This window comes from Mesitornis unicolor, unplaced genomic scaffold (genome assembly GCF_000695765.1).
Source record: "Mesitornis unicolor isolate BGI_N332 unplaced genomic scaffold, ASM69576v1 scaffold26950, whole genome shotgun sequence".
Taxonomy (NCBI): domain Eukaryota; kingdom Metazoa; phylum Chordata; class Aves; order Mesitornithiformes; family Mesitornithidae; genus Mesitornis; species Mesitornis unicolor.
Window position 1 is genome coordinate 3530 of NW_010160703.1, and position 23822 is coordinate 27351.

Genomic DNA, 23822 nt, shown 5'->3' on the forward strand with positions numbered 1-23822 from the left:
TACATTTTTACATTGTTTCTAAACCTCATTAGTACCCATAAGAGAGAAGGGAAGGTGGTCAAATCAGAATGTTTCAACTGATTCCTTAATAGAATTCCTTACAATAGAAAAAAAATATCAAGTTTTTATTCTTTTACTCTCCTCTCCTGTACAAGTAGAATTCAGAATAAATATATGTTAATAAGATGGCTGATGAAATATGATTTGAATGATAGTTCACATCTAGTGATAACAAGTGGAACATTGAAATGGGTGGGAGTTTCATCACTGATGTGAATAGATGTAGCATTTCAACAAAGTATCAATGAAAACAATCTGAAAATATAGTTGGGAGAAAAAAAGATACAATATTCACATAATTTTTTCCTGCAAGGTATATGCTTTTTGTCTATCTATTTTATCTCCACACTATAGAAAAGCAAAACATTTTAAGACCTGTTCTTTGAAGCGGTAAGGGAAATGCATGATTTCTACTAGATTTGTTGTATTTGTTATTTGTTACTGGATTCCACTGGACCTGTTGTATCCTGTCTCACTTACTCAACCTGGTGCAAAACTAGACAGAGAGGCAGCTTCCACAGTGTTACCTCTTTAGCTGCAGCCTCAGATTAAATCCAGCTTTCAGTAAAAGCCTCTTCACTACATGTTTCTGGATCAGTGCAATGCTGGCCATCATGGGAAACACAGAGCAAACTTAAGATAAAATGAAAAATAAATGTCTATAGTGTCAGCAGTTTACAAGCGTCACAAAGTTACTGGCTTCCAATACTCACCCTCTCCGTTCACACTAAAGACATATGGTAACCTTGTTAATATCAAAATATTAGTTAGTGATATTTCCATTGGCAAAAGCATACATCTGATCTGTAGTGTCTGAAAATGTTCATAGAGACAGTGTATATCAAAAAACTTTCAGGTTGAATCTGCTGACTGAATGCATGCCCTTGTTTATAAAGAGATGCACACAGATTTTGGTGTATTCACCAAATAAGTTCTGGTTGCTGTGCTGTATTCTGTCCTTCAGGGAACATTGTGTTTGTCACAAACCTTGTATAATTTGATTTTATGTCAGAAACGAGAGAGATGGTTTAGAACCGATGCCTATGAGTCTCTATAAATGTCCTGGAAGAAAAAAATATCAGAAATCCTTGTCCCAGCCTGAAAGTTCATCTGGAGGGGTTCCCTCTTCAGGTGGATAGCTGTCAAAGTAGCTGTAATCAGTTGGTCCAGACAGCTAGGACATGAAAAACATAAATAAATGGTTGTTTCAGAAGGTGACTTTTGAAAATACTCTCCATTAATTATGTATCATTTTTATTGCTACCAGTGGAGGAATTACAAGCTAGCATGATATGGATGACTTTTTCAATGGATGCAATTCCTCATTCTTTAAAAGATAAACCTCCAGTAATTAAATAGTACAACACAACAATGGCATTGGCCTTGTTATACAAAAACACTCACCAGATAGTATCAAATCCTACATTTTACCCAAAGCCCTATAAAGTCAGTAGAAAATAGGGCCACACTGTGTACAATTTTGATTCAAATCTGTTTAAGACCAAATCTACACTTACAAGTAGGTAATCAAAGTAGATCTCAGAATTATTTATTTCAAATTCAGTTCAAAGTGAGTTTCACATTCTTTAGCCTCAATCTTTTTTCATTTTAGGGTAGAGAAATGGGCTATTTAAAATGAGAAACTTATTCAAGGATGTGCTGTAACTGAAGAGAATACAGGAATTTGTACTCTGCACAGTAATGTGAACAATGCATCCTAATAACTTGCCCATTACTGAAGAAAATATGCTTTTTCATATTAATTTCTGACCAAACACCATATATTCTAGTAATGGTGAAAATATAATGCAAAGTACACATGCAGAATAATATTTCCATTATTTAACTCAATTTATGTGTTGCTTGCTGTCTCTTTTCTTAATTTGATTTTCACTAAAAATGATGAGCTATAATAATTCAAATGCATCTTTGGGAAATTTCACTCTCACTATCAGTTGGTTTTTTGTAGCCAAGCACCTTTATATTAGTAAAACATAATGATACTGAAAGCCAAAACAAATACCTCTCTTTTTAAAGGTGATGTTAATTTCTTCACTTTCAGACCATCCCAGTTAAAAGCACTCAACCATCTGATTAAAAAGAAATGAGAGAGAGAGACAGGGAGAGACCAAGAGAGAAATACAGATGGTTTTCTGTCTTTCTAACAGCTGAAAAACATGTAAACAAGGGCTATAAGGCATTTTTTCATGACAATTTCTGTCCATGTGATAACACAGTTCTTAGGAGGAGGAAACTTGAGCACTGTTGTTGCCATGCAAGGGAATGGTAGAGGGGGAGCTTCAGGACCACCAGATACATTGCACCTCCTCTGTACAGAAGTGCCAAAGCAGCAGGCAGGTTAATGCAAGCATATGCATAAGCACAGCCAGTTCTGTGTCCTCTTGGAATTCCCCCTGCTTTTAACAGCATGAGAAGAGGGACACAAGCAGAAAGGTCAAAGCACTTCTTTTCCCAAGCACAAGCTGCAGAATTTAGAAACAACTCAGATCAAAAGAAAAAGCAGGAAGTATCTAATCCACAGAGCACTTTCTTCATTAGAAGAAAGAGGACAAAAACCTAATATTGCTCTGGACCTTGTAACTGCCATTCTTAAACAGCAGCTGTTTGATTTTAGATCAAAGAGTTGGGAGGTCTGAAAGGGCAGATGCTGAACTGGCATCAATTTCTTCGAGAACCAAATTAAATTCCTACATCAGCAACCTACAACAAAGCCAGTAAACAGGATGTTTCTAGATAATCATGCTGAGCATTTATGTTTATACTGTTGCCTGCTATAGTCACAAATAAACTCAATAACAGAGATCTCTCTTATGCAGTCTGCCTGGAAGTGCCTGGAGCTTTTTGGGTTTACCAGACTGGGTTCTAAAATATTAAAAATATTTTCAGATTAAAACCCAAATTTTCTTCTTGGCAGTCTCTTTCACTTACCTGTGCTTCTTGATGTCATTAATTCCATTCCTCAGATTGCCTAATCTTTCTGTAGGGTTTTGCCTTGAAAGAAAGAAAATAAGAATTTTAAAAATATTAATTTTTTTAAAGACCATTTATAGGTCCTAACTGCTTGCATTTAACAGTTACACAGGGATGGAGCTTGCATACAACATGTGGTCTTATATGGCGATATAATGAGGTAACCTAGTCTCTTCTCTAAAAAGGTGTTTAGTGAGCAAATGGGTCCTTTCTGAACCTCATGACTCAATGGGAGGGTCCCCTTATCCTTTATATCTCTATTAGACATAAATCATTGACCAAGTCCGGGACAAAGACTGGATCCAGCTGCACCTCGGCTCCTCTCAGAAGGAGTTTAGAGAGCAAGTGAGTCAGTCCTTTCTAAATCTCGTGACTCAACGGGAGGGCTTCTCCCCCCATAGCCACATACCAGGCTCACACCTTTTATGCAACAAGCCAAGACAGTGTTACTCTGCTGTGAGAAGCAGCAGGGGAAAATCAAGTGGTTGTATGCCTTTTTTTTTTCCTTGGCCAGCAGGTCTGGTCATGAGTTGCAACAGGAGGCAGACCAAAATTTGCAGCTACAATTATCCTTTCAATCCTGCTGCACAAACAGCGTAAACTGTTCCTAGTGCAATGGATGGAATCCCACTGGAGCCGGGAGCTAGTCACTAGTGTCACCAGCCACAGATTCTGCATGCCACTGTAGAATCATAGAATGCATTGGGTTGGAAGGGACCTTTAAAGGTCATCTAGTCTGCCCTCCCTTCCCCCCAGTAAACAGGGACATCTTTAATTAATTTCTCTCCTGTGGAAAGGGTGCCACATGAAAGTAGAGGAAGAGTTGGAGGAGCCCTCCCTACCCCTGAAGAGGAAGGAGCGAAAGAGACCGCATGGGATGAACTGACTGCAACCCCCATTCCCATCCCCCCGCACTGCTGGGCAGGGTGGGGAAGGTAAAGAAACTGGGAGCAAAGCTGAGCCTGGGAAGAAGGGAGGGGTGGGGGAAGGTGCTTGACTTAAAGATCTGGTTGTATCTCTCACTGCTCTACTGGTAACAAAATTAAGTTTTGTTTTGTTTTTCTCCCCAAGATGAGTCTGTCTTTTGCCCATGACCATAAGTGGTGAGCAAAAAAGCCCTCACAGTCCTTACTTAATCTAGGCCCTTTTGTGGGCATCATGGTGCTTAGTTGCCCACTGGGCTTAAACCATGACAGCAGCCCTCCTTTGGACCCATTCTAACACATTCATGTCCTTTTTGTCTTGGGGGCACCAGAGTTGGATGCAGTACTCTAGGTGGGGTCTCACCAGAGCAGAGAGGCAGAATCACCTCCCTTGACCTGCTGGCCACATTTCTTTTGATGCAGCCCAGGACATGGTTGGCTTTCTGGGCTGCAAGTGCACATTGCCACCCATGTTGAGCTTTTTGTCAACCAACACCTCTAAGTCCCTCCTCTCCACCTATGTGGAAGATCAGCAGTGGGTAATAGTCTGACGATCAAACCAAGCTGAGAAGTTTCCTAGTGATATCCTTAACCTGGGCTCCAGGGAGACAGCAAACTTCCCTCTGCTGAGGGTCTGCCTGGCATATTGGGCCCTCTGTTCCCCTCAGAATAGTCACCTACAACTGTAACCCTTCTTTTCTTCCTTGTGGATGTGGTCACGATACGGGCAGTAGGCTGACTGTGCGTAATTAATGGCGAGTATTTTCAAAAGTTACCTTCTGAAACAACCATTTGTTTATGTTTTTAATGTCCTAGTTATCACCTTTTTTGCACATTTTAAAGTGGGCTTAAATCAGTCTCTAAATGCACTGATTTCCATAGGAGCTATGTGCCTAAGTAATTTTGGAAGCAAAAAAATGTGAAAACATTGCTCTTGGTAATAAAATGAAATAAAATTAAAAGCTCTTTCCTCAGCTCACACTTTGTAAGTTTTGCCTTTTTTCAGGGGAAAATAAAAATCACAGCTACAGAAAAAGCCCAGAGCCTGTATTTGTAGATGAGATCTCTGCAGAATAAGAGATGTGACACACACTCAGAGACATGCACACATACTGAATATAATCAGAACAGACCATCCTAGGCATGATAATTTTAAATGAAGTTGTCAGGAATTCAACACACTAATCTGGATCTTAAATAGCTCAACTTATCCACACCCAGGCTCTGTCACAAACTGCCCCTCCTACCTGCAGAGTCTGCGGATCAAATCCTCAGGCCACCTTGTTATTGTTTTAGGAAAATCCAGCTTTTCAATGCCTTTGAGAATCAAATTATATGTCATCATTTGATCAGCACCAGAGAATGGTGGACTAGAGAGAGAAAGCAACACAGTTGAATGGCTGGCAAGAGCAGATTTGGCCATTTCTCATCAAAGCAAATATTTGAGAATATGTAAAAAAACCCCACCCTCCTATTTTTACAACCTTCAGCCTTTCATCCTGTTTAAGATACTACAAAGGTTTGAAGCTGAGAAACTGCCTGTAGGTACCAGAGAAAATGTGTTATCATATGTGTCCCTATAAGCTAGCTCTGCCTTTAGCCTAACTCAGAGAAGCTTCCATGTTGTACTACCATTGAGCATTCACAAAGAGTTGTCATCGGAGTGTGCACAGAGGCAAATAATGAGCCCTGCTTACAATTCACTCATCCCACTGTACCCCATCACCCACTAACAGGGAAAAATACAGTGTGTCATCAGCTGTTCCTCCAAGGAAACACCATCATCAGCTAACGGAGCTCTACACTAGCCACTTACATAAGACTGACAGTCCCTTTCCTTGGATGAGTAAACCAGAATTGGGAATATTGCCCACACTTTTGTCTGGCACTTCTGAAATGATGGAAGGTAACACATGTATAAGAGGCAAAAAGAAGTATGATTTTGCAAGTCCTGTTTACTGGTGGGAAAAACAAACTATTTTAAAAATAATCTTCAAAATGTTTCTAAAAACAAACAAGGTAAGAACTTGGAGTAGGAAGCACATACCTGCCAGTAAGGAGTTCATACACAAGAATCCCAAGGGACCAAAAATCCACACTGAAGTCATGGCCTTTACTCAGAATGACTTCAGGGGCAACGTACTCAGGGGTTCCACAAAAGGTCCAGGTTTTCTGCCCTGATCCGATCTTCTTTGCAAATCCAAAATCAACCTGATTAAAATCAACATATGCTGCATAATGCAGAGGTGTTTTGCACTGGGAAGCCTTAAGGTCTTAATTGCTTCCTCACCTTCTGCAGAGATCTCATACTTGCCAGTTTACAGCTAAAACAATTACACAGTGTTGTTGTGAAGGAGAAAGATATAATTCTACTGAATTACCAAATGTTATAGAACAGACCCATTTAATCTCACAAGTAATTTCCCAAATTATTTTGCTTTTGGATAGAACAACCCATGCTTTCCTTGAGGGCATGAGACTTACAGCCCATGGAAAACGTTGGGTTGTTGATTGTCCTCAGAGTGGATGTTTTGAGCTCTTAAAAGTGTATTCTCTTTGCACTTTTCATGGTCACAGTCAAGTATGGCAGGAGCTCTTCACTGCATTCCCTCTCTACAGACACAATGTAGATTGCTTGAGACTGGATGTGGCGGTAATTCTGCACCTGGAAAATGTGGTTCCTGCCTTTATATTAAGATTGTCTGGTGGGATAAATTATTTTTGGTGTTTATGCTGTGGCAAGAGCTCTCAGAGGCTACAAATCCTCATTTTGTCTTTGGCTTACAATGGCTTTGCAATGCCCTTGTCTTGGCGTTGAGCAAGGGTTTGGCAATGAGTAGCCTGCCATGTTTTCTACTGAAGTTTGGCAATGAGTAGCTTGCCGTCTTTTCTACTGAAGTGTAAGGGTTATGAAACTCCAGGATCCAGGTACTATAATTACAAGCTGTCTATTTATATCCTCCTGCAAGGAAACAGGATACAGGCACTAAAGGATAACTTTACAAAAGGATTACATCTTACCAGTTTTATATATCCTTCAGCATCCAAAATTAAATTTTCTGGCTTCAGGTCTCTGTAGATTATTCCTATGTGATGTAAATACTCAAAAGCCTCAGTCACACACCCAACACAGAACTTGGTAGTGGCTTCATCAAAGCTGCCTCTGGAACAAAAATAATCACTATCATTGCAGACAATTAACTCCTAAAAATGCCTTGCTCATTAACACGATAATATGTAAAACCTAGGACATTAACAGCTTTTTTGCACTGATCTTCAATATGTCATTCATGTGGTTTTGACATTTGGTAAACCAAATGTCTTTTCATCAGACAGCCCTTGAATACAGAACCCACTCAGCATACATATGGAGCTGACTGGTGATTTTAAAGCACAAGGTTCCACTCTTACCTGTCTCTCAGCAAGCTCCACAATTCCCCTCCAAGGCAAGCCTCCAGTAGCATGTACACATACTTACTATCCTTGAACGTGCGATATAGTCTGTGGAGACAAATGGCAGCAATTTAGGAAAAGCAAAATAAAATGCAAGACTCGCAATGTCTTTTCTCCAGAACTCATATATGCCAAACCTCCTTCTTAATAATGCTGTCCAGTGGGTCAGCTGGGGGGTCAACTTTTAAGGAAAATTTATGGTCAACTTACTTTATAATGAATGGAGAACATATCTGCTCAAGGATTTTCTTTTCAGAATAGATATGCTCTTGTTGTTTGGTGTCCACTACATGTTTCTTCTTTATACACTTCATAGCAAAAGCCATGTTCTCATTTTTCACTTTAACCTGTGAATAAATCAATGAGTACATGTGAGGCAAAGAAAGGACGTTTTATCAATCTGTTCTCAACAGGTATATTCATATCCATCTTATTCAACACAGCACAGGACTGAAATTGATGATTGCAACGAAGGACAAATTCCAGATTTCCTGGAGAACGGTTCTGTATGATTTTAAGTCATGAATCAGATCTTTTTAGTGTCCCAGTCCCCACTTGTAAAATGAAATGTTCCCTGCATTCATTTTATGTATACAAAATAGCAGCAGTTTTGATAGGTACTATATTTTACAATGAGTTTATACTGCAGTGGGTCCTAGTTTGAATTTAAGATTTCTAAACACTAGCATAATACAAAAGAACAAAAAGCACAGGCTGTTTATGAAGGACATTTTCAAATTATTTTGCATTAAACTGAAATATGCAATGAAAAGATGGAAGTTACAACAGGGCTTCCAGGAAACCAGGGAAGCCAGCTAGTGGTGTTCTACAGCTGGCTGAGAATTCAATTTTTAACTTAAATAATAAGTGATGCTGTAGAATTTCCAAGCTGGCAGTCAACCAGCGTGAAGATTTGTTTTGTGAAGCATGAGTCGAAATAAAAGCATTGATGGTCAAACTACTGTAAAGGATCATTGACTTCACTAAAATCATGTAGTCTCCTTTAATTTACTGTTACCTTCAGCAGCTTGCACAAGAAGCATTCACATTTGTTTCACATGTTTGCTACTCAGCCAGAGTGGAATTTTAAGACTTTAGTCTAATGAGGCTCTTTGTATCCCAGAAACACAGCTATCTGTGCTATTGAATATGACTCAAAAAAGCCATTAATAATTATTTGAAATTTCGAAGTCAACAGAACTCAGAGCTAGATCACACTGGTTATAGTTACTGTGGACCATACCGAAGCAATTCTAACAACACAGACTATATAATACTGGAGATTACTCCAGGTCCAGCCAGAATCTTGGGTGTGCAATTCAAAGAGCATGATGCAGGTAGGCACATCTCTAAACTCCACATGCACAAACTGATGAATAAATGTCTAGTGACCAGGAAGATACTTTTAATATCAGGAGATTAAGGCACACAAGAATGGATTTGTTTCTTTGAACATTAAAGTCCTGAAGATAGTTTTTAACTATGCGTTGCTTTATATAAAATTACCTCTGCCTGAGAAGCACAAGCATGCAGGATAAATACTAAAATCCTTCACATTTTTCAGTAGTTAAATTAATCATTTAAGACAGAAAACTATTTGAATATGTTTGAAACAAACTCTTACAAGCTCAACCCTTCCAAACCCACCAACACCCAGAGTTGTGACAACTTCTAAATTCTGGAATGGGGAAGGAGGGAACTGGGCTACTTTCTCCTTCAGCTGTATCATCTCCAAAGACACCTCTTTGGTTGACTGTCCACAGAAGGATCTTCCTCTATGTCAAGAAAATTAACACAGGTTAGTGCTTTCCTTGCCAGCAACCCATATCACAGCACTCTAATAGTCCTATAATAAAAAATAAATTAAAAAAATAAAACCTTTCTTATTTCCTAAAAGAATCTTGATTTTATTTGATGCAGAACCACGTGCTTTCTCAGCATCCTATGGAAATAAATTAGAAGTGAAATGCTACTGAAGTTCATTGAGTACAATCAACGGTATTTTTATCTAAAGTTGATCCATGGGGAGGTTCCTAATTACGCGTCAGCTGCAAAACTTCAGGCACTCCAAGCTGGAGAACCAATTTCCGAAGGACTGTGTACCAGCTCCAGTAGAAGGATCAGATATAAAAATGCAGCTATATTTCTACATGGAAGAAAAACATACTCTGCTAATCTTCCAGTGGTGCTTCGGCTGAAAACAGAGGCAGATAAACTGTAAGTGTGGTCCACAGCTAAAAAAAAAAAATAATCTTCAGTGCTACACTGAAACATTAAAAAATAAGCGGTTTCTTTTATGTCTTATTTCTATTTGAAATGGCAATTAGTCTTTTGTACAGTAATACAGTTTCATTAACCCAATCGGGAGTTAACATTGACCTGTAGGGGTTTTACCAGTCAAAGAATTTACACTCAGAATGCAAAAAAATTTTTAAGCACCCTTTCACTTATTTTCTGTGCTCAGTTTTCTTGGGATGAATTCTTGCTTGAAAGTCAATATAATGAGATTCTGTATAAGTTTTTTTCAGAAAAGAAAATGTCTTGGACTCCATAAGCATATCCAGACAATTTTATTGTAGTGACTGCTATCATTCCTAGGGGCCCATGATTTTACTTACATATCTATCACTCTTTTTTATTATTACCTACTAAAGATATGCCTAACAAACGATCTGACTTACTTGGCATGTCGCTTTTCATCAGCCAGGGCCAGGTTAGCCACATAACCTTCAAGGTAGGTTTGGAGCTCCTCGTAAGTTCCAACAGTTTGATTAAATGTCCTACAAATATGAATGAAATAGTATAAACTACTGGACATATAGTGGAAAGAGAAAGAAAGCAGTATCTGTGCTGCTGCACCAAAGCTTTATATTGCTGCTAACTCATGACCCAGACTGAGCTTTACATTATCGCTTTGACAGTACAGATTTTAAGAGCTTTGAGGAGGATGTAGCCAGATGAAGTATCAGGCTTGGTTTGCCAGAGGATAGGGCGACAGATTGCCTGATCTCCTCAGGTAATTTCATATTATGTTTAAATAACTCAGAGCAAGGCTGGGTATACTTTGCCTCCCACATGCACTATGGTTATTATGCGTTGTTCAACCATCCCTACCACAGGAACCAGCTTGGCATGAGACTGGACTATCAGCCTTTCCCTTCCAATGTACAGAGCCCTTGGTACACAGTGCCAAAGCATTAACAAATGTGAAACATCACCACCACAAGGAGAGAAAGAAAATAATTACTCTGAGCTGCTCCTAAGCTTCTGTGCTCCACCCCTTCCTGTCAGCCTCTCTTCATTAGGTTTTTGTCTAAAGCATAGCTACATATCAGTATTCCAAAAAGCATAACAACTCAATCAGTATTCACTTAAGAAAAGACTGTGGTTGTGCCTACAGTGAAGTCACATCTTACTGCTGACTTACTGAAAGAAGATGCAAGTCTTTTGTGTAGCATGATACTTACGCTCTATCTATAACGAGGCACTCCACATTGTGTTCATCTGCAATAACGTTTGCTGATCTGACATCATCACTAAGAATTGAAACAGATTAGAAGAATTCAGAAGCACATAAAAATCCTCAAAGTACCTCACACCGTACTCATGGAGGGTCACAGCTCCTATATGTAAAAGGCCTCCTCAAAGGCTTCTGCAGCCTCTATCTGGATTAATATTGCTGAAACAGATACACAATTATAGCATTTTGCTAGTCATTATTATTGTCTAGCACAGTATTTTTTCCAGTTTCAGTAGGGTTTGGATCATGACTTTCTTCAGCAACCTTCCAAGAAATTAGGAGGAGATGTAATTAGCATTGTGTCAGGGTTTACTACTCATTTCTGAAATGATCCTCAGACATAAAACATTCCAGAAACCAAATGATCTCTACTCAATCATCCACATAAATATGTGCTATATGAACTATTTTGCTCATAGGTCACATGTTCTCTGTACTTCATTTCTCTATTTCTTACTGTCATGGGGACTGGCACAGAAGCAACAGCTCAGTCCAGTAATGATGGACCTTATCCATGCCAGGGGTCATAGAGCCTGGCGCAAGTTTTCATCACAGTTTTTACTGAAATGTAAACAATAAGCAACAATACAGAAATGCAGAGAGGGCCAGCATTTGGCTTTTTCAGGGAAAACCAAAGGCAGGTGACAGTGTAGATTTTCAAGTTCTCTCTGCAGAAAAACAAAACATGAAGACAAATTCAGCCATCATCTTCATCTGCTGACTTTACAATCAAAACAAAGATTATATTCAGAACATCTATAGGGCGCATAATAGGACACAGTGATAGGCTAATTGAAATACTATACATTGTGAATCAGACAATGTGAACTAACCTAATGAGGGCCTTTTCTCCAAAGTAATCTCCTTTATGTAGATTTTTAATCAGCTGAGGCTGTGAGTGATCTGCAGTACTCTGGGTAACTATCACCTGGAAAGTACAGGAACAAAAATTTAGCATGGTAAGTTTCAAAGTATTGCATGGTTTTCCCTTCTTTTCTCTGTACTTCATAAATGCCTTAAACTCACTAATGCTGCAGAAAGAGTTACAAATATATCTAATTACTCTCTTCTCTCAAAAATTAAAACTATCAAACATGTCCTGACAGCGCCTTGATTTTTGCTGAGAGATGGAAATATGATTAGATTAATTATTGCCCACTTCCAACAATTTCTCCTCACACCTTTTAAAGCAGAGCAAAATAAATCACATTTTATTGGAAAACTGAAAAATACTTCAATTCCTACAGTAGGCAGGCACCATATGAACTTTTTGTCTTCTCAGCCAAACAGGTAGCCTCCAGAAACATCAACTAACATCTTCTCCTTTATAAACAAATCAGCCCACAGAATTTACAAGTTCATCAAACAGCATTTTACTGTTTTAAATTAGTTTATTTGTTCAAAAATGTAACTAAATAAATTTTATTAAAAAGTAAGTCTTGGCTTATACTGATGTGTGGATTGCCAGATGGTCTCCTTCAGTCTGTTACTGATGGAAAGCCATCATACAGAGTCATTACTGACAAAACTCTGCTTCCTTGCCAGCACATATTCTGCTGGTGTCCACACCCATCAGCAAAAAGCAAACCAGAACATCTCCAGATAGACTCATTTAGGAAAATTGAAACTGCCACTGGAAGTTTATTGGTGAAAATTCTCCTCCTTTGATTCTTTAGAGTCCTGTGCCAGCCTCCAATGCAACAGCTGATGGATAAAGATCCTGACTGAGTCACCTAGGAGGCCATTCTCCCTAAAACCTAGGACTCCATTATTTCTCAGATATTTCACAGCTCTGTGGTTTGCCCATCAGATACTGGAACATCCAGAAGATGACATAGGATCAAATCTCATTTACAAAAAAATTACTTTACATCTCTGCTACAGCATCAAGAGGCTTCAGGACATACATTAGTTACATTATAATTAGAACTGTATAACATGGCTTCATTGCAAATGAATGAAGGCTCCCTGAATCTCTGAAATGCTGCTCCAGGCTTTCATCATGGTATTAGGAACTGAACAGCATCTGCAAAAACTCTCTGTACAAATAATACTAAAGACCACACCTCTCAAGATAGCTTTTGAAATACAGCTTTTTTTTGGTTTATGTTTGTACAGGTGTTTGCATACGTTACTTTATAAGTTAGGTTTATTATATCTTACCTTTCCTTTTGCTATTATAAAGAAAGTATTTCCTTCTTCTCCTTCCCGAATAACATAATCTCCCTTGTCATAGTACTCCTGTTGCATGGGGGAAAAGAGAGACAGCGTCATCCAATGCATCATTAGCCTCTTTGAAAGTTCTGATTACTATGGAGTGTCCTTAATACGTCTGGATGTTCCACTGATGTCAAACTTTGTATCTCCTGCAAATGTTGCATACCATAACATTATGCAAACATTCCACTATGTAAAGCATGGTGGCCAATCTGTAACATATCTTAATGCATCAGCACATTATTTGTTTAAAGAAAAAAATTACATTAACACACCCTTATGAAGCAGGGGAAAACAAAGAAAAAAATACCAGAAGATATCAAAATATCAATAGAGTTCTAAATCAAAATCTCATTTCTAAAAGTAATTTTGGGCTTGACATCTCAGTGGCCTAGATCATCTATTGGAAGCTACCAAGGCACCAACTCTTCTGTCTCTGCTAAGGAACCCTGCCTTCATTGCCTAGTTGTTTAACTTTCAATCAAGTATTTTTGCCATGTTAAACTTCAACTTTGTGATCTGTTCCTCATAAACAACCACCTCATTTTTTCTCCTCCAAGTGTTTCCTAGAAGTTCTCCCTTGCCAGAGATACCACATACAAAATGTCCCTGCTTAGGATACTGCTGTGCTAAGGCCATTTGCCGTTTCACATCTCATCACCATGATGTCCTCATCCTCCTGTGCTATGGTCACACATCACTATCTGACTCCTCTGACTCGGTGGGACTGAGGCTCTTAGTTTTTTTAGGAACTTTTGTTCTCCATTTGCAGAGCTGTTTCAAGACTGGGGGGTTCCTACAAACTTTCCCTTCAAAAAAATAAATAAATATGGTTACCACAGCTCTTGGAAAACACCACAGCTGTGACTACATATCCAGCCTTTACCTCAGAAGGCTGCTGGCAGATGCAGCCCTAAGACACACAGATATTTGGCTGGTTTCACACATTGGAGCCCTTTTCCCCTTACATTTTGCAGTGTATATGGTCCCAGGCATATGGAAGTATTACATACCCACTTTCCAAACAGGTAAAGCATGATTACCAAAAAAAGAGCCAGAGACCCAGACAGTAACGTTGTGCTTAATCTTAATAAAGGCTAGATTATAGAACCTGGTATCTTCTTGCTTGACACCTTTGATGCCAAAGATGTGAATTATTTGCTGCCAACCTGGAATTCCACTCTGACCACTCCAAAAAACACTGTAATATTAAGAAAAGCTTGGTTGTTTTTTGGTTTTGTACTTATTTATTCTTCTTCATTATTCTGAAAGCTTACTGAATGCTTTTTAGAAAAAATTAACATTGTCTTACCACCTCCAGGCAGTCCATGATCTTGGTTAGTTTATCTTCAGGTAAGTTTTTCAGAAGGGACACACTTCCAGAAAAGAGAAATGCAAAACAAAAAAACCCCACAAAATTAGTTATCATTAACACATTTTTCATTATCTCTTCTCATCTACACAATTTGTACAACCACATTTTAAAACTAGCTAAACTGGTGGTGCTATCCAAAACATGTAATATACAACTAAATCTTCATTTGGAAGGTTCAAGCATTCTAATCTTGTTTTTTAGACAAATAAAACTCACACAACTTACAGGAATGTCAAAGGTCAGTTTGTAAATCAACTTTGTATTTCAGCAGGGGAAAAAAGCTTTAGCAGGCACATGGACTGATTTCAGAATTCAGCCATACAGAATCGATTAATTGCAAAATCAAGACATTATAATAATCCAATAATACATTTTCAAATGCACTGCAGAGACTGCAAAATCAGACAGAGGTAAAAACTTCAGTACTACTTGGCCGGATTCAACTACTTGGTTGGATTCAAAGAGAATCCAACTACAGTGATGACTTAGTGAGCTGCTGGTAAGAATGAAAAACCCTTCCATCCTGACTTGTAAAAGTTAGGAAATCACAGAGCTCTCTAGCTACTGGGGCTCAGCAAAGAAGTTTATTGAAATCAAAGATGGAGATGGATGCAAAAACACACAAGACATTCTTTACATGGCTAGGCTTGAGCTGTTGATTTGAAATCATATCAGAATGGTCATTCTTTATTAAAGAAAATATGAAATCAGCTAATTATGATTTGGAACCTCTAATTTGACCTTATTCCTAAGGAAAGCACTGTAACATTTCTCAGTGTTCCCTGCAGGAGAGAGAATTATCAAACTCTCTGCAGATTTCAAAGTAATTTATGTTAGCATTAGTTCAGAAATTAAGAGACATGCAGTTCTCATATTCAAGTTTCTGAGGGATTAATAATATCCCTTAATCTACTCCAGCAGCAAATTAACTTCTAGTTGGAGGATTTCATTAACTTTATTTATTTAATATATTGTTTTAACTTCTAGCCATGTAACCTTCCTGTACTTAAAAGTTCAACTTCTTAAAACCATTCAAGTATCTATTACTGTTTCCTAACAATACAGGAGAAAAAACAATCAAAATGAGAAAAATTATTTTCTGAATCCTAAGAAAACCCAAGGGAGCTAAATAATCGAGTTATTGAGGCCCCCACCATTAAGAGCTTCTCTTTCTCTCTTTATAAGACAGGCACAACACTGTTGTGCACCTTAGGAAGTAGCCCAAATCAGTATCAGAAATAGAAATGCATTAACTACCTTCTAAGGAAGTTTCTGTATTGCTCTTGTCTTGTTTGTGCTGTCACTCTCATGATATTTTGAAACACTTCTCTGTCCAATGCCCATGTTTTAACATTGGTGATTGCTTTAAGGAAACAAAAAGCCAACAAAATCAACAATGTTTCTGAATTATTTGATGGAAGATATTACAGTATCAGGTCATGGTACAAGACAGACTAGGTCTTTCAAAATGCCCAAGTCCAGCATATACTGCAATTAGACTTTTAAAGTAACTCAGCTCCCACTTAAACAATGCTCACTGAAGTAAAGTGTAGATTTCCAAATGGTTCCTCCAAGCAGCACTTTCCATGCAACTCCACAGGCTGAGTAACCTTGAAAACCTAGCTATTTACTATGAGCACAAACAGGGCTGAATACATCCACTCCTAATCATGTACAGTCATTGCACTCAAAAGCTCCAGTGCAATCTGTAAAAGAGCTGATCTGAAAGAAAAACTTGGCTTAAGTTTTTAAAAACTTATGAGGCAAATGTTGAACCCTATGACTTGGATCAATCTCTAATTCTGATTATATGCAAATGTTTATAAGATATGCAATAAGATAGCAACAACAGAGGTCAAGAAATACATTTCCTTTAATTTAATCCTGTGGTCTTCTCAAACTTTTCCTCTAATGTAGCCATTTTATAAGTGAAAAAAGGGTATTCAAAACATTAATGATAATCTTTCAAAAGGTAACCAAAATATTAACACAGTAAGCATGCATAAGATCCAGCATTAAAGATGCAAACCACTAAGTGGGCTCTATGTGCAATCATTGACACAACAGACTACACTGCAAAATAAGGTGATTCTATTTTATTTAATCTCTTCTGTAAAAAGATGCTACATCATACTCAGTAGTTTTCTTTTTGTCATATGAAGGAACAAAACTTTTCTCTGAGATAAAGGACAGCTACAGAAAAAATAAAGCAATTGATTTCCTCAGTTTATCAGAAATATACAACCATTTTTACAGGAAAAAGAATCCAGGTTTAATGTTATGCACAGAGGTCAGTCATTGTCTTTGTACTTAACCCTGATATACATATATGCTATTAACTGCCATTTATCAGTATGGCTCATAATAATTTTGGATGCTGGAAGGGAGCACAAAAGTATTGCTTTGGTTTTGCTTTTCTCCAAATTAACATCTTTCAGCTTACTTTGCAGGAAGAACATAGAGCAAGTATACAAGCTACCCCAAATGCATCTCCTGTATCTTGTACCTTAACTAAATAAAGCAATTACATAGCTAGAAAAAAGCCCTCAGTCTCAAAAATGAGATAGAGGAATTCAGAAACATAGCAGTAAATCATGTTCCCAGTTTCAAATACAGCTACTACATGTAAAGATGCTGCTGGTAGCAGCAGCTCCTGAAATGCTGTCTGGCTAAAGCCCTTCACTTGTCCATTTTCAGAGGCTGCAGGTAAAGGGTGTTAATAGATCCAGCATCAAAAAGAGTTTTCACGTGTGTATTTACTAGTCATGCTCGGTTACAGTGTTGTACTGCCCATCCTCTGCAACAAGAAACGTGAGAAAGCTATTGGGGAGGGGTAGGTTTCTGCAGTGATTTTAAGTATGCCAACATCCTTTCTTACCAATGATTGGACAATTTTTGTCCTATCTCAAAAGCAATTAATGTTAACAAAGACCTAAAAGAGCATCTACCTTACTATGCAGAAACACTACTTTTAATGCTAATGTTATATACTTCAGGCAAAAAAAAAAAAAGAAGAAAGTTAGGGAGCATATTCAAATAGAACAGAACACTAATAAGAAAAATAATCGTATTATTGATGCTGTTCTTTTTATCGGGCAGCCACAAAAACAGATTACATATAATAACTTCCATCTGCACAGCCAGCAATGATTAAGTACTTAAATTGGGTGCAGGAATAAAGACCAGAAGCTTTTAAAGCAAACAGCTTATTGTTTTATTCCATTTATTCCTTTTTAAGTCTCATCATACTTATTGGTGGTTCAAAGTTCCTGCAGATTTAGACAAGAACAGAAATTAGCCTCATAACACAAATAACTTGTATGGAACAGTAGTATTCCATAGTATTAATTTAATCATATTTGGTCACTTACTGGTCTGCCACAGAATAATTACAGCAGGCTACAAAAGGAATCAAGAGGTACTTAATGGATGAATATCCGATCTTATGCAGTAAGAAGGGTAGTTGTGTCATAGCAACACTTAATAGCTCCATCCAGGTCGAATCAAGAGCCAGTATTTGTCTCAGAGAAGCAGCACATCTCACCTAGAAGTTTCATCTCTCCCACTTCAACGTTTGTGATCAAACTCCAATCTTTGCCCAAGTGCCAGCTGCAAATGCCAGATACAAATGTATCTTGGCAAGACTCAGCAACTTAATGATACACAACTAAAAGAAGAACAAAAGCAACTAATTCCTATATATTTTATTGCTCTTGAATTAGGCTTTATCTGCTCTATTAAAAACCCCATAGTTCTAATATCTTTTCAAACTCTCTGCAATTTCAGCCTCAGGGCATAGTATTATTAGATTTCGCAAGCAGAAAGAACTCAAGGAAGGAAATGTTAGCTTACTGTAGATAATCAGGACATGCAGACATCTATTAAGTGAAAACTTCAGAGAAAATCTGTGTATAACAGAGACCTCACAGAAGTACATAGTCTTCATTTTCAGCAATGTTGTTATAACAAACCTTAGATACCTTTCACAGAGGCTGTTCGTGTGCAGTTGTATAAAATGGCTAGTTCACCAAATGCCGTCCACACAGGTATCGAGGAGAGTAGTTTATTCTGCTGAAAAACTTCCAGACTGCCCTCTGTCAAAAACCATCAGGGTAATAGGCATTAAAACTGAGTTTAACTGCACAGAGCGAAGGGAAAACAAATCAATATATTTCTGGCTTTGCTGCTCCCTGGAACACAGGAGTGGGAGCAAGGATGCAAACTGTGCTTTGAAACACAAGCATAAACCAGTAGAGATTTTATTTTAATTTTTTTTAAATTTATTGCTACTCTACAAGTCTGCTGTGGAAGGGAGGGAAAGCTGAAAGAAACTTTTCAACGCTAAAAAGGCCATGGAAAAGCACCACGCTAAATCCTGATGGGATAAATCTTTGCTACAACAAAACAGTCAGCACTGATTCAGACAGTCTAGTGTGGTGCAGACAAACAAGTCTTAAAATACTGATCTCAGGAGAAATTATTCATGAGGTTTGTCTGTTCATACATGTGTATATATGTGCAGTAAGAAAGGGAGAGGGCCAAAAAAATGAAAAGCATATTAAATACTCCTTTAGGAAATGGTCCTTGAGCCTTACTACAAATCTAGCAAAAGTCAAATAAAGTCTGAATACAGGTTATGGCTCAAAAAACTCTTCCCTTAAATATGTTCTGAAAGTTTGGCCCTCTTCTCTCCAAGACACCCACTGACTCCTCAAAAAAGGTCTACTGTGCCAGAGAAATTTCCAGGTGTACAACTTATTCTTTATATTTCATCTGTTTTTTAAAATACCATTTCATCTAGCAAGAATATGACCACCCCATTGCAAAACCCACCTCCCGTTTTTCCCTGCATCATCTATGTTATGCTAACACAGCTACCCATCCAGAAGACAAATGTGCTTTCCAATATATACCGGTATGCTCCTGACTTAAATTTTTCCGCCTCAACAGAACATACTCCTTACAGCACAAACTTTAATTCATATGAGCCACTGGGCTTTCTAGTGGTCCAAAATTGATGAAGTATGCAAATTAACCACAAATACTGATATTTTTTGTTCATTTGTTTGTTTTTTTTTTTTTGTTTTTTTTTTAATCTTTTATGGTGAGATGATGAAAGAGAGTATTCCCTCCAGGAGCAATTTTCAGGTGTTAAACTTGGGCTTCCCTATGGCTCATCTGCAAATTGAGATTTGAATGTTGGCTCAGTAGCAGTTTGCACAGATTACTGCAGCAAGGTTACTTCCAACCTGTTGATGTGATTTTAGGAAAGTCTTCTTATCCTAAAGCTTGTTTTTAGTTTTTTTGTTTTGTGGTCTTTTAAAAAAACCGTAAGCTTTGAGAACAGTAAACTCAGACCTCATCTCTCAATTTTCCATACACAAAAAGCTGGCATAAGCTCTCATATATGTTGAAAAGTTTGTTTCAGAAGTGGCTTCACTACTGAGCAGTTTTATGTATTTTAAGTTATACTTGCTCTTCCTTTGGAGAAGAAAGGGATGGCTGTACCTACAACAGAAAGGATTTGCTGTCCTCTAGTCTTTCAGAAATGAAAGAAGTCCTTCAAGTTCTTTCATATCCTTCACAAAATAGCATTAAATCAAGGTTCAGGTTTCTAAGGTGCATTCTAAGGTTGCTCTCACTCTGTTTCACAAAAGTCACAGGTAAAACTTGCATTGCTTTCAGCCAGGCCAGCATAAATTACTTAGGAGCACAAACATCATAACTGTGGTTTCCTGCAAAGACTTCTAAATTACTTTCCAATTTCTTGCACTTGTGTGTTGTGCAAGTAAGCAGTACTCACCTTTAAGCACAAAAATGTGATTGCCTGGCTCTCCCTGTCTGATGACGTAGCTTCCTTGCTGGAAAGTCCTTTCATACATACACTCCACCATACCTCGGATCTGGTAAGGCTCCAGTCTCTTCAAGAATTGATTTTCATTCAGGGCATCTGTGATAAGCTTCTTCTCACTAGTTTGAAACGAAAAACAAACTTTAAAAGACCCAGCATGGCTGGGGGTATGATATTCACCAGGCATTCATTCCTCCCAAGACGTTTCCTCTCATTTCTAATACTCACATGACCAGTACCACTGACAAATGGCTGCATCCTTGCAACTAATATGCACCCAATTAGCTGTGCCACACTATGGTCTCTCTCCTCTGTGTGCCTGCAGAAAGCACCAGGTTAGATATAAAAAGGCTTCCAGTAGAAGGCATCCTCCCAAGAAGATTTTGCACTGTTTCTCACCATATTATTTCCCCCTTGCATGACTAAGGTATATAGTCTTGCTTATCTAAAGGAAAGAAATGTGAAGGGTATGTCTTCACATACCACAGGAATGGCATACCACATACAGGAATGGCAGCTTGTTATAAAATCAGCTCCACTTTTCTAACACCCTGATACATTTTTTTTCTGATATCCAGCAAAAACATAACACCGATGATAGTAATAAGGTTAAAGTCAATGCTGATGGTACTATGACCTCATCAAGAATTTCTCCTTTGTGGTGAGAAAAGATGCAAGAAAAGAAAAGCACCCAAAAGCATGACTGACGGCAGCTGCTGGTTCTTAGAAGACAGTGGTTAGAAGACAGTGGTTAGAAGACAGTGGTTAGAAGACAGTGGTGACGGGGAAAAAAGAAACAAGTTGTAAATGACCATTATTAAAAAACTGACTGTGGAGAACTTGCTTGCAAATGTGATGCCCATCTAGAAGGGGTGGAAGTAGGACCCGAGGAACTACAGACCTGTCAGTCTGATCTCGGTGCCACGGAAGATCATGAAACAAATCATCCTGAGTGCCATCACATGGCACATGTAGGACAACCAAGCGATCAGGCCCAGTCAGCACAGCTTGTAGCGAGGTGGGGGTCGGTTTCTTCTCCCTCATAGCTAGTGATAGAACAAGGGGAAGTGGCCTCAAGTTGTGCCAGGAGAGGCTTAGGTTCAATATTAGGAGGAATTTCTTTACTGAGAGGGTTGCCAAGCATAGGGAGGTGGTTGAGTCACTATCCCTGGAGGTGTTTAAAAGACGAGTAGATGTCATCCTTAGGGACATGGCCTTGTGGCAGATTTAGGGCTGGTTTGGTGGTTGGACTTGATGATCCTAAAGGTCTTTTCCAAACAAAACTATTCTATGATGCTATGAGTTATGATTGACTTGCATTTGCTCTGGGTCAAGGGCTTCCTATAAAATAGTGCCTTGAATCCATGCCAGAAATAAACGCAATCAAACAACTGCTGCACTGATGGAGCTTTTATGGACCTACTGAGTAGTTTTCCTTTACTGCTGAAGTGAAAGATAAATTCTGCCTTTAAATCCTCATGCTCCTAATGTGCATGTATAAGGAAGCTGCATAACAAAATAAATACCCTAAGAGCTTTCTGGAGCATTTAAGTCCCACTCTTGTTTGTATTCCTAAAACAATTCAAGGTTATTGCCAAAACTAGGTTATGTAGGAAAATTTCCTGAGGAAAATCCAAGAATGAAGAATCAGTTAAGGCAAGTAAGTAGATTTGCAATGTTACTAGCTATATAATGACTGAAAATAAATAAAGGTAATGAGAACAGGCAAGAGAAATAAAATCAAGTTACCATGGTTAAGATTGTTTTTAGAACTAGAGATCATAAATTAGCTTCTGCTGAAAGCCACAGGATTATTAGAATATAAGTGCTAACTTCATTTTCTGCTAAAAACAACCTTGCTTATTTAATTCACCCCAGCCTGCATCATGCACACAATACTGCAATAAAATACTGTAATGGCTCATGCACTGATACTTAAGAATGAGCACTAAAACTTCCAGAACTACAGAGTAGGGGACTATGCTGTTTTCAGAAAGTGCAGATGGCCACAGAGCTAAGGAAATATGAGTATCAACTACAGCTCAGGCTCTTGAATCAATTGCTTATTTCATGGGCATTCAGTACAGTATCTATCTAACAGTTTTCTCTCCATTGTTTTCCTCAGCTTCTCCTATACCTGCCCCACTTTTGAGAACTGTGGGTAGAAATAAATAGATGTCCTGAAAGGACAGGAGACACTTAATCCCATACTCGTGCTAGTTAGTGTAGTGATGAATCCTACTAAAAGGGTAAAAGAGAGGTGCACAGCTCCACACAACTGTTCTGGTGTTGAGGTATTTCTTGGTCTCATGGCTACTAGGCCTTTTCTTTACCACCCAGGTCCAGCTTTGCCATAGCATCCTTTGTCAGGCTTTGTTCCCCTCCCTGGTGTTAGAACCTGTGGAAATTGTCCCTGTCCCCATCCCCCCACCCCAACACACACACCTTTCAGTACATTCCCAGTCAACCCATAGAAATACCACTTGACACTCTAAGAGAGGCTTTTTGCGAAGAGGATTGAGAATTAATTCCCATCATAAGATAGATATCATCTCACAGGTACAAGGGTACAACATACGCTTTGCATAACAATACTTTCTCTTAATATACCTTTCTCCTACTAATGAGGAATTTTTGGGTATCTGCTGGCATTGACTGGTAAGAGACATCAAGGTCAAGTTTCAGATAGTCCTTCCCCAGCCAATAAGGGCTGATAACAGAACAGGGTCACAATCCTGAGTACATAATGGGAAAGGACTTGATACAGACAGCTTAAATAAAGCTGAGGGTGATAGCACGCTCTGGAAGCACACAAAAAATAGAGAATCAAGCCCTACAGATACTGAGACACCTAAAATCCCAACACTGTGCAAAGGACAAAAGATTAAAATATTTTCCATGCAGTAGGAATAAGAATCTGAACCTATATGAAGGCATCCAGCCTTCTGCCCATCAGTTCTCCAGAGCATAGCTTAAGCTGCAAGCACTCAGCAAACCTAGACCTGAGAAGAGCCTTAGATTCTGCTTAGCTGGCAGTAAAGATAAATTCCAAAGTGACTCTAAGAATCTCCTCAACTGAAATATAGAGGCTACCCACCACTCTCCATCTGAAGCCTGTGGGACACAGATGATTCTTGGTCAAAGTTACACATAAACTCAACCAGCATCTAACTACCACAGTGACAAAGCCTATATAAAAAAAAGTATGGACATTTTAATCTTGATTTATCATGAGGAGAGGATATCATTGTGATAGAAGTAATATCCCTGCAACACAAGCATATAATTCCCCTCAAATGAGCTCACCTGGAATCCTTTCGGACTCTTGCTTTTTCAAAGGAAAATGCAGGTTGCTTGTTCAAATCATACAGCCGTGTTGTTGGCTCTGCAGATACACCTTCCTTGGCTCCTCTTCTCCTATCAGCAGGGACT

General features: G+C 38.5%; 1 protein-coding gene across 2 annotated transcripts in view; it reads right to left on the reverse strand.

Moving 5' to 3' along the window:
- Nucleotides 1-915: 915 nt before the first annotated feature.
- Nucleotides 916-23822, reverse strand: part of PRKG2 (protein kinase, cGMP-dependent, type II) — a 23308-nt gene continuing 401 nt past the window's right edge. The window contains exons 1-18 of one of the 2 annotated variants that reach the window (XM_010190797.1): nucleotides 23697-23822; nucleotides 20343-20509; nucleotides 18520-18633; nucleotides 15797-15902; nucleotides 14477-14540; nucleotides 13111-13188; nucleotides 11781-11875; nucleotides 10895-10963; nucleotides 10109-10207; nucleotides 9052-9202; nucleotides 7638-7774; nucleotides 7386-7475; nucleotides 6996-7137; nucleotides 6022-6185; nucleotides 5222-5344; nucleotides 3010-3072; nucleotides 2084-2150; nucleotides 916-1234 (exon numbers count right to left, since the gene is read on the reverse strand). The exon at nucleotides 23697-23822 is cut by the window's right edge and continues 401 nt beyond it. In XM_010190797.1, coding sequence (XP_010189099.1) covers nucleotides 1139-1234; nucleotides 2084-2150; nucleotides 3010-3072; nucleotides 5222-5344; nucleotides 6022-6185; nucleotides 6996-7137; nucleotides 7386-7475; nucleotides 7638-7774; nucleotides 9052-9202; nucleotides 10109-10207; nucleotides 10895-10963; nucleotides 11781-11875; nucleotides 13111-13188; nucleotides 14477-14540; nucleotides 15797-15902; nucleotides 18520-18633; nucleotides 20343-20509; nucleotides 23697-23822 — 1951 coding nt within the window. In that variant the 3' untranslated portion in view covers nucleotides 916-1138. Of the gene's footprint in view, nucleotides 1235-2083; nucleotides 2151-3009; nucleotides 3073-5221; nucleotides 5345-6021; nucleotides 6186-6995; nucleotides 7138-7385; nucleotides 7476-7637; nucleotides 7775-9041; nucleotides 9203-10108; nucleotides 10208-10894; nucleotides 10964-11780; nucleotides 11876-13110; nucleotides 13189-14476; nucleotides 14541-15796; nucleotides 15903-18519; nucleotides 18634-20342; nucleotides 20510-23696 lie in introns of those variants that run through there. The other variant, XM_010190805.1, reaches the window with a different exon arrangement.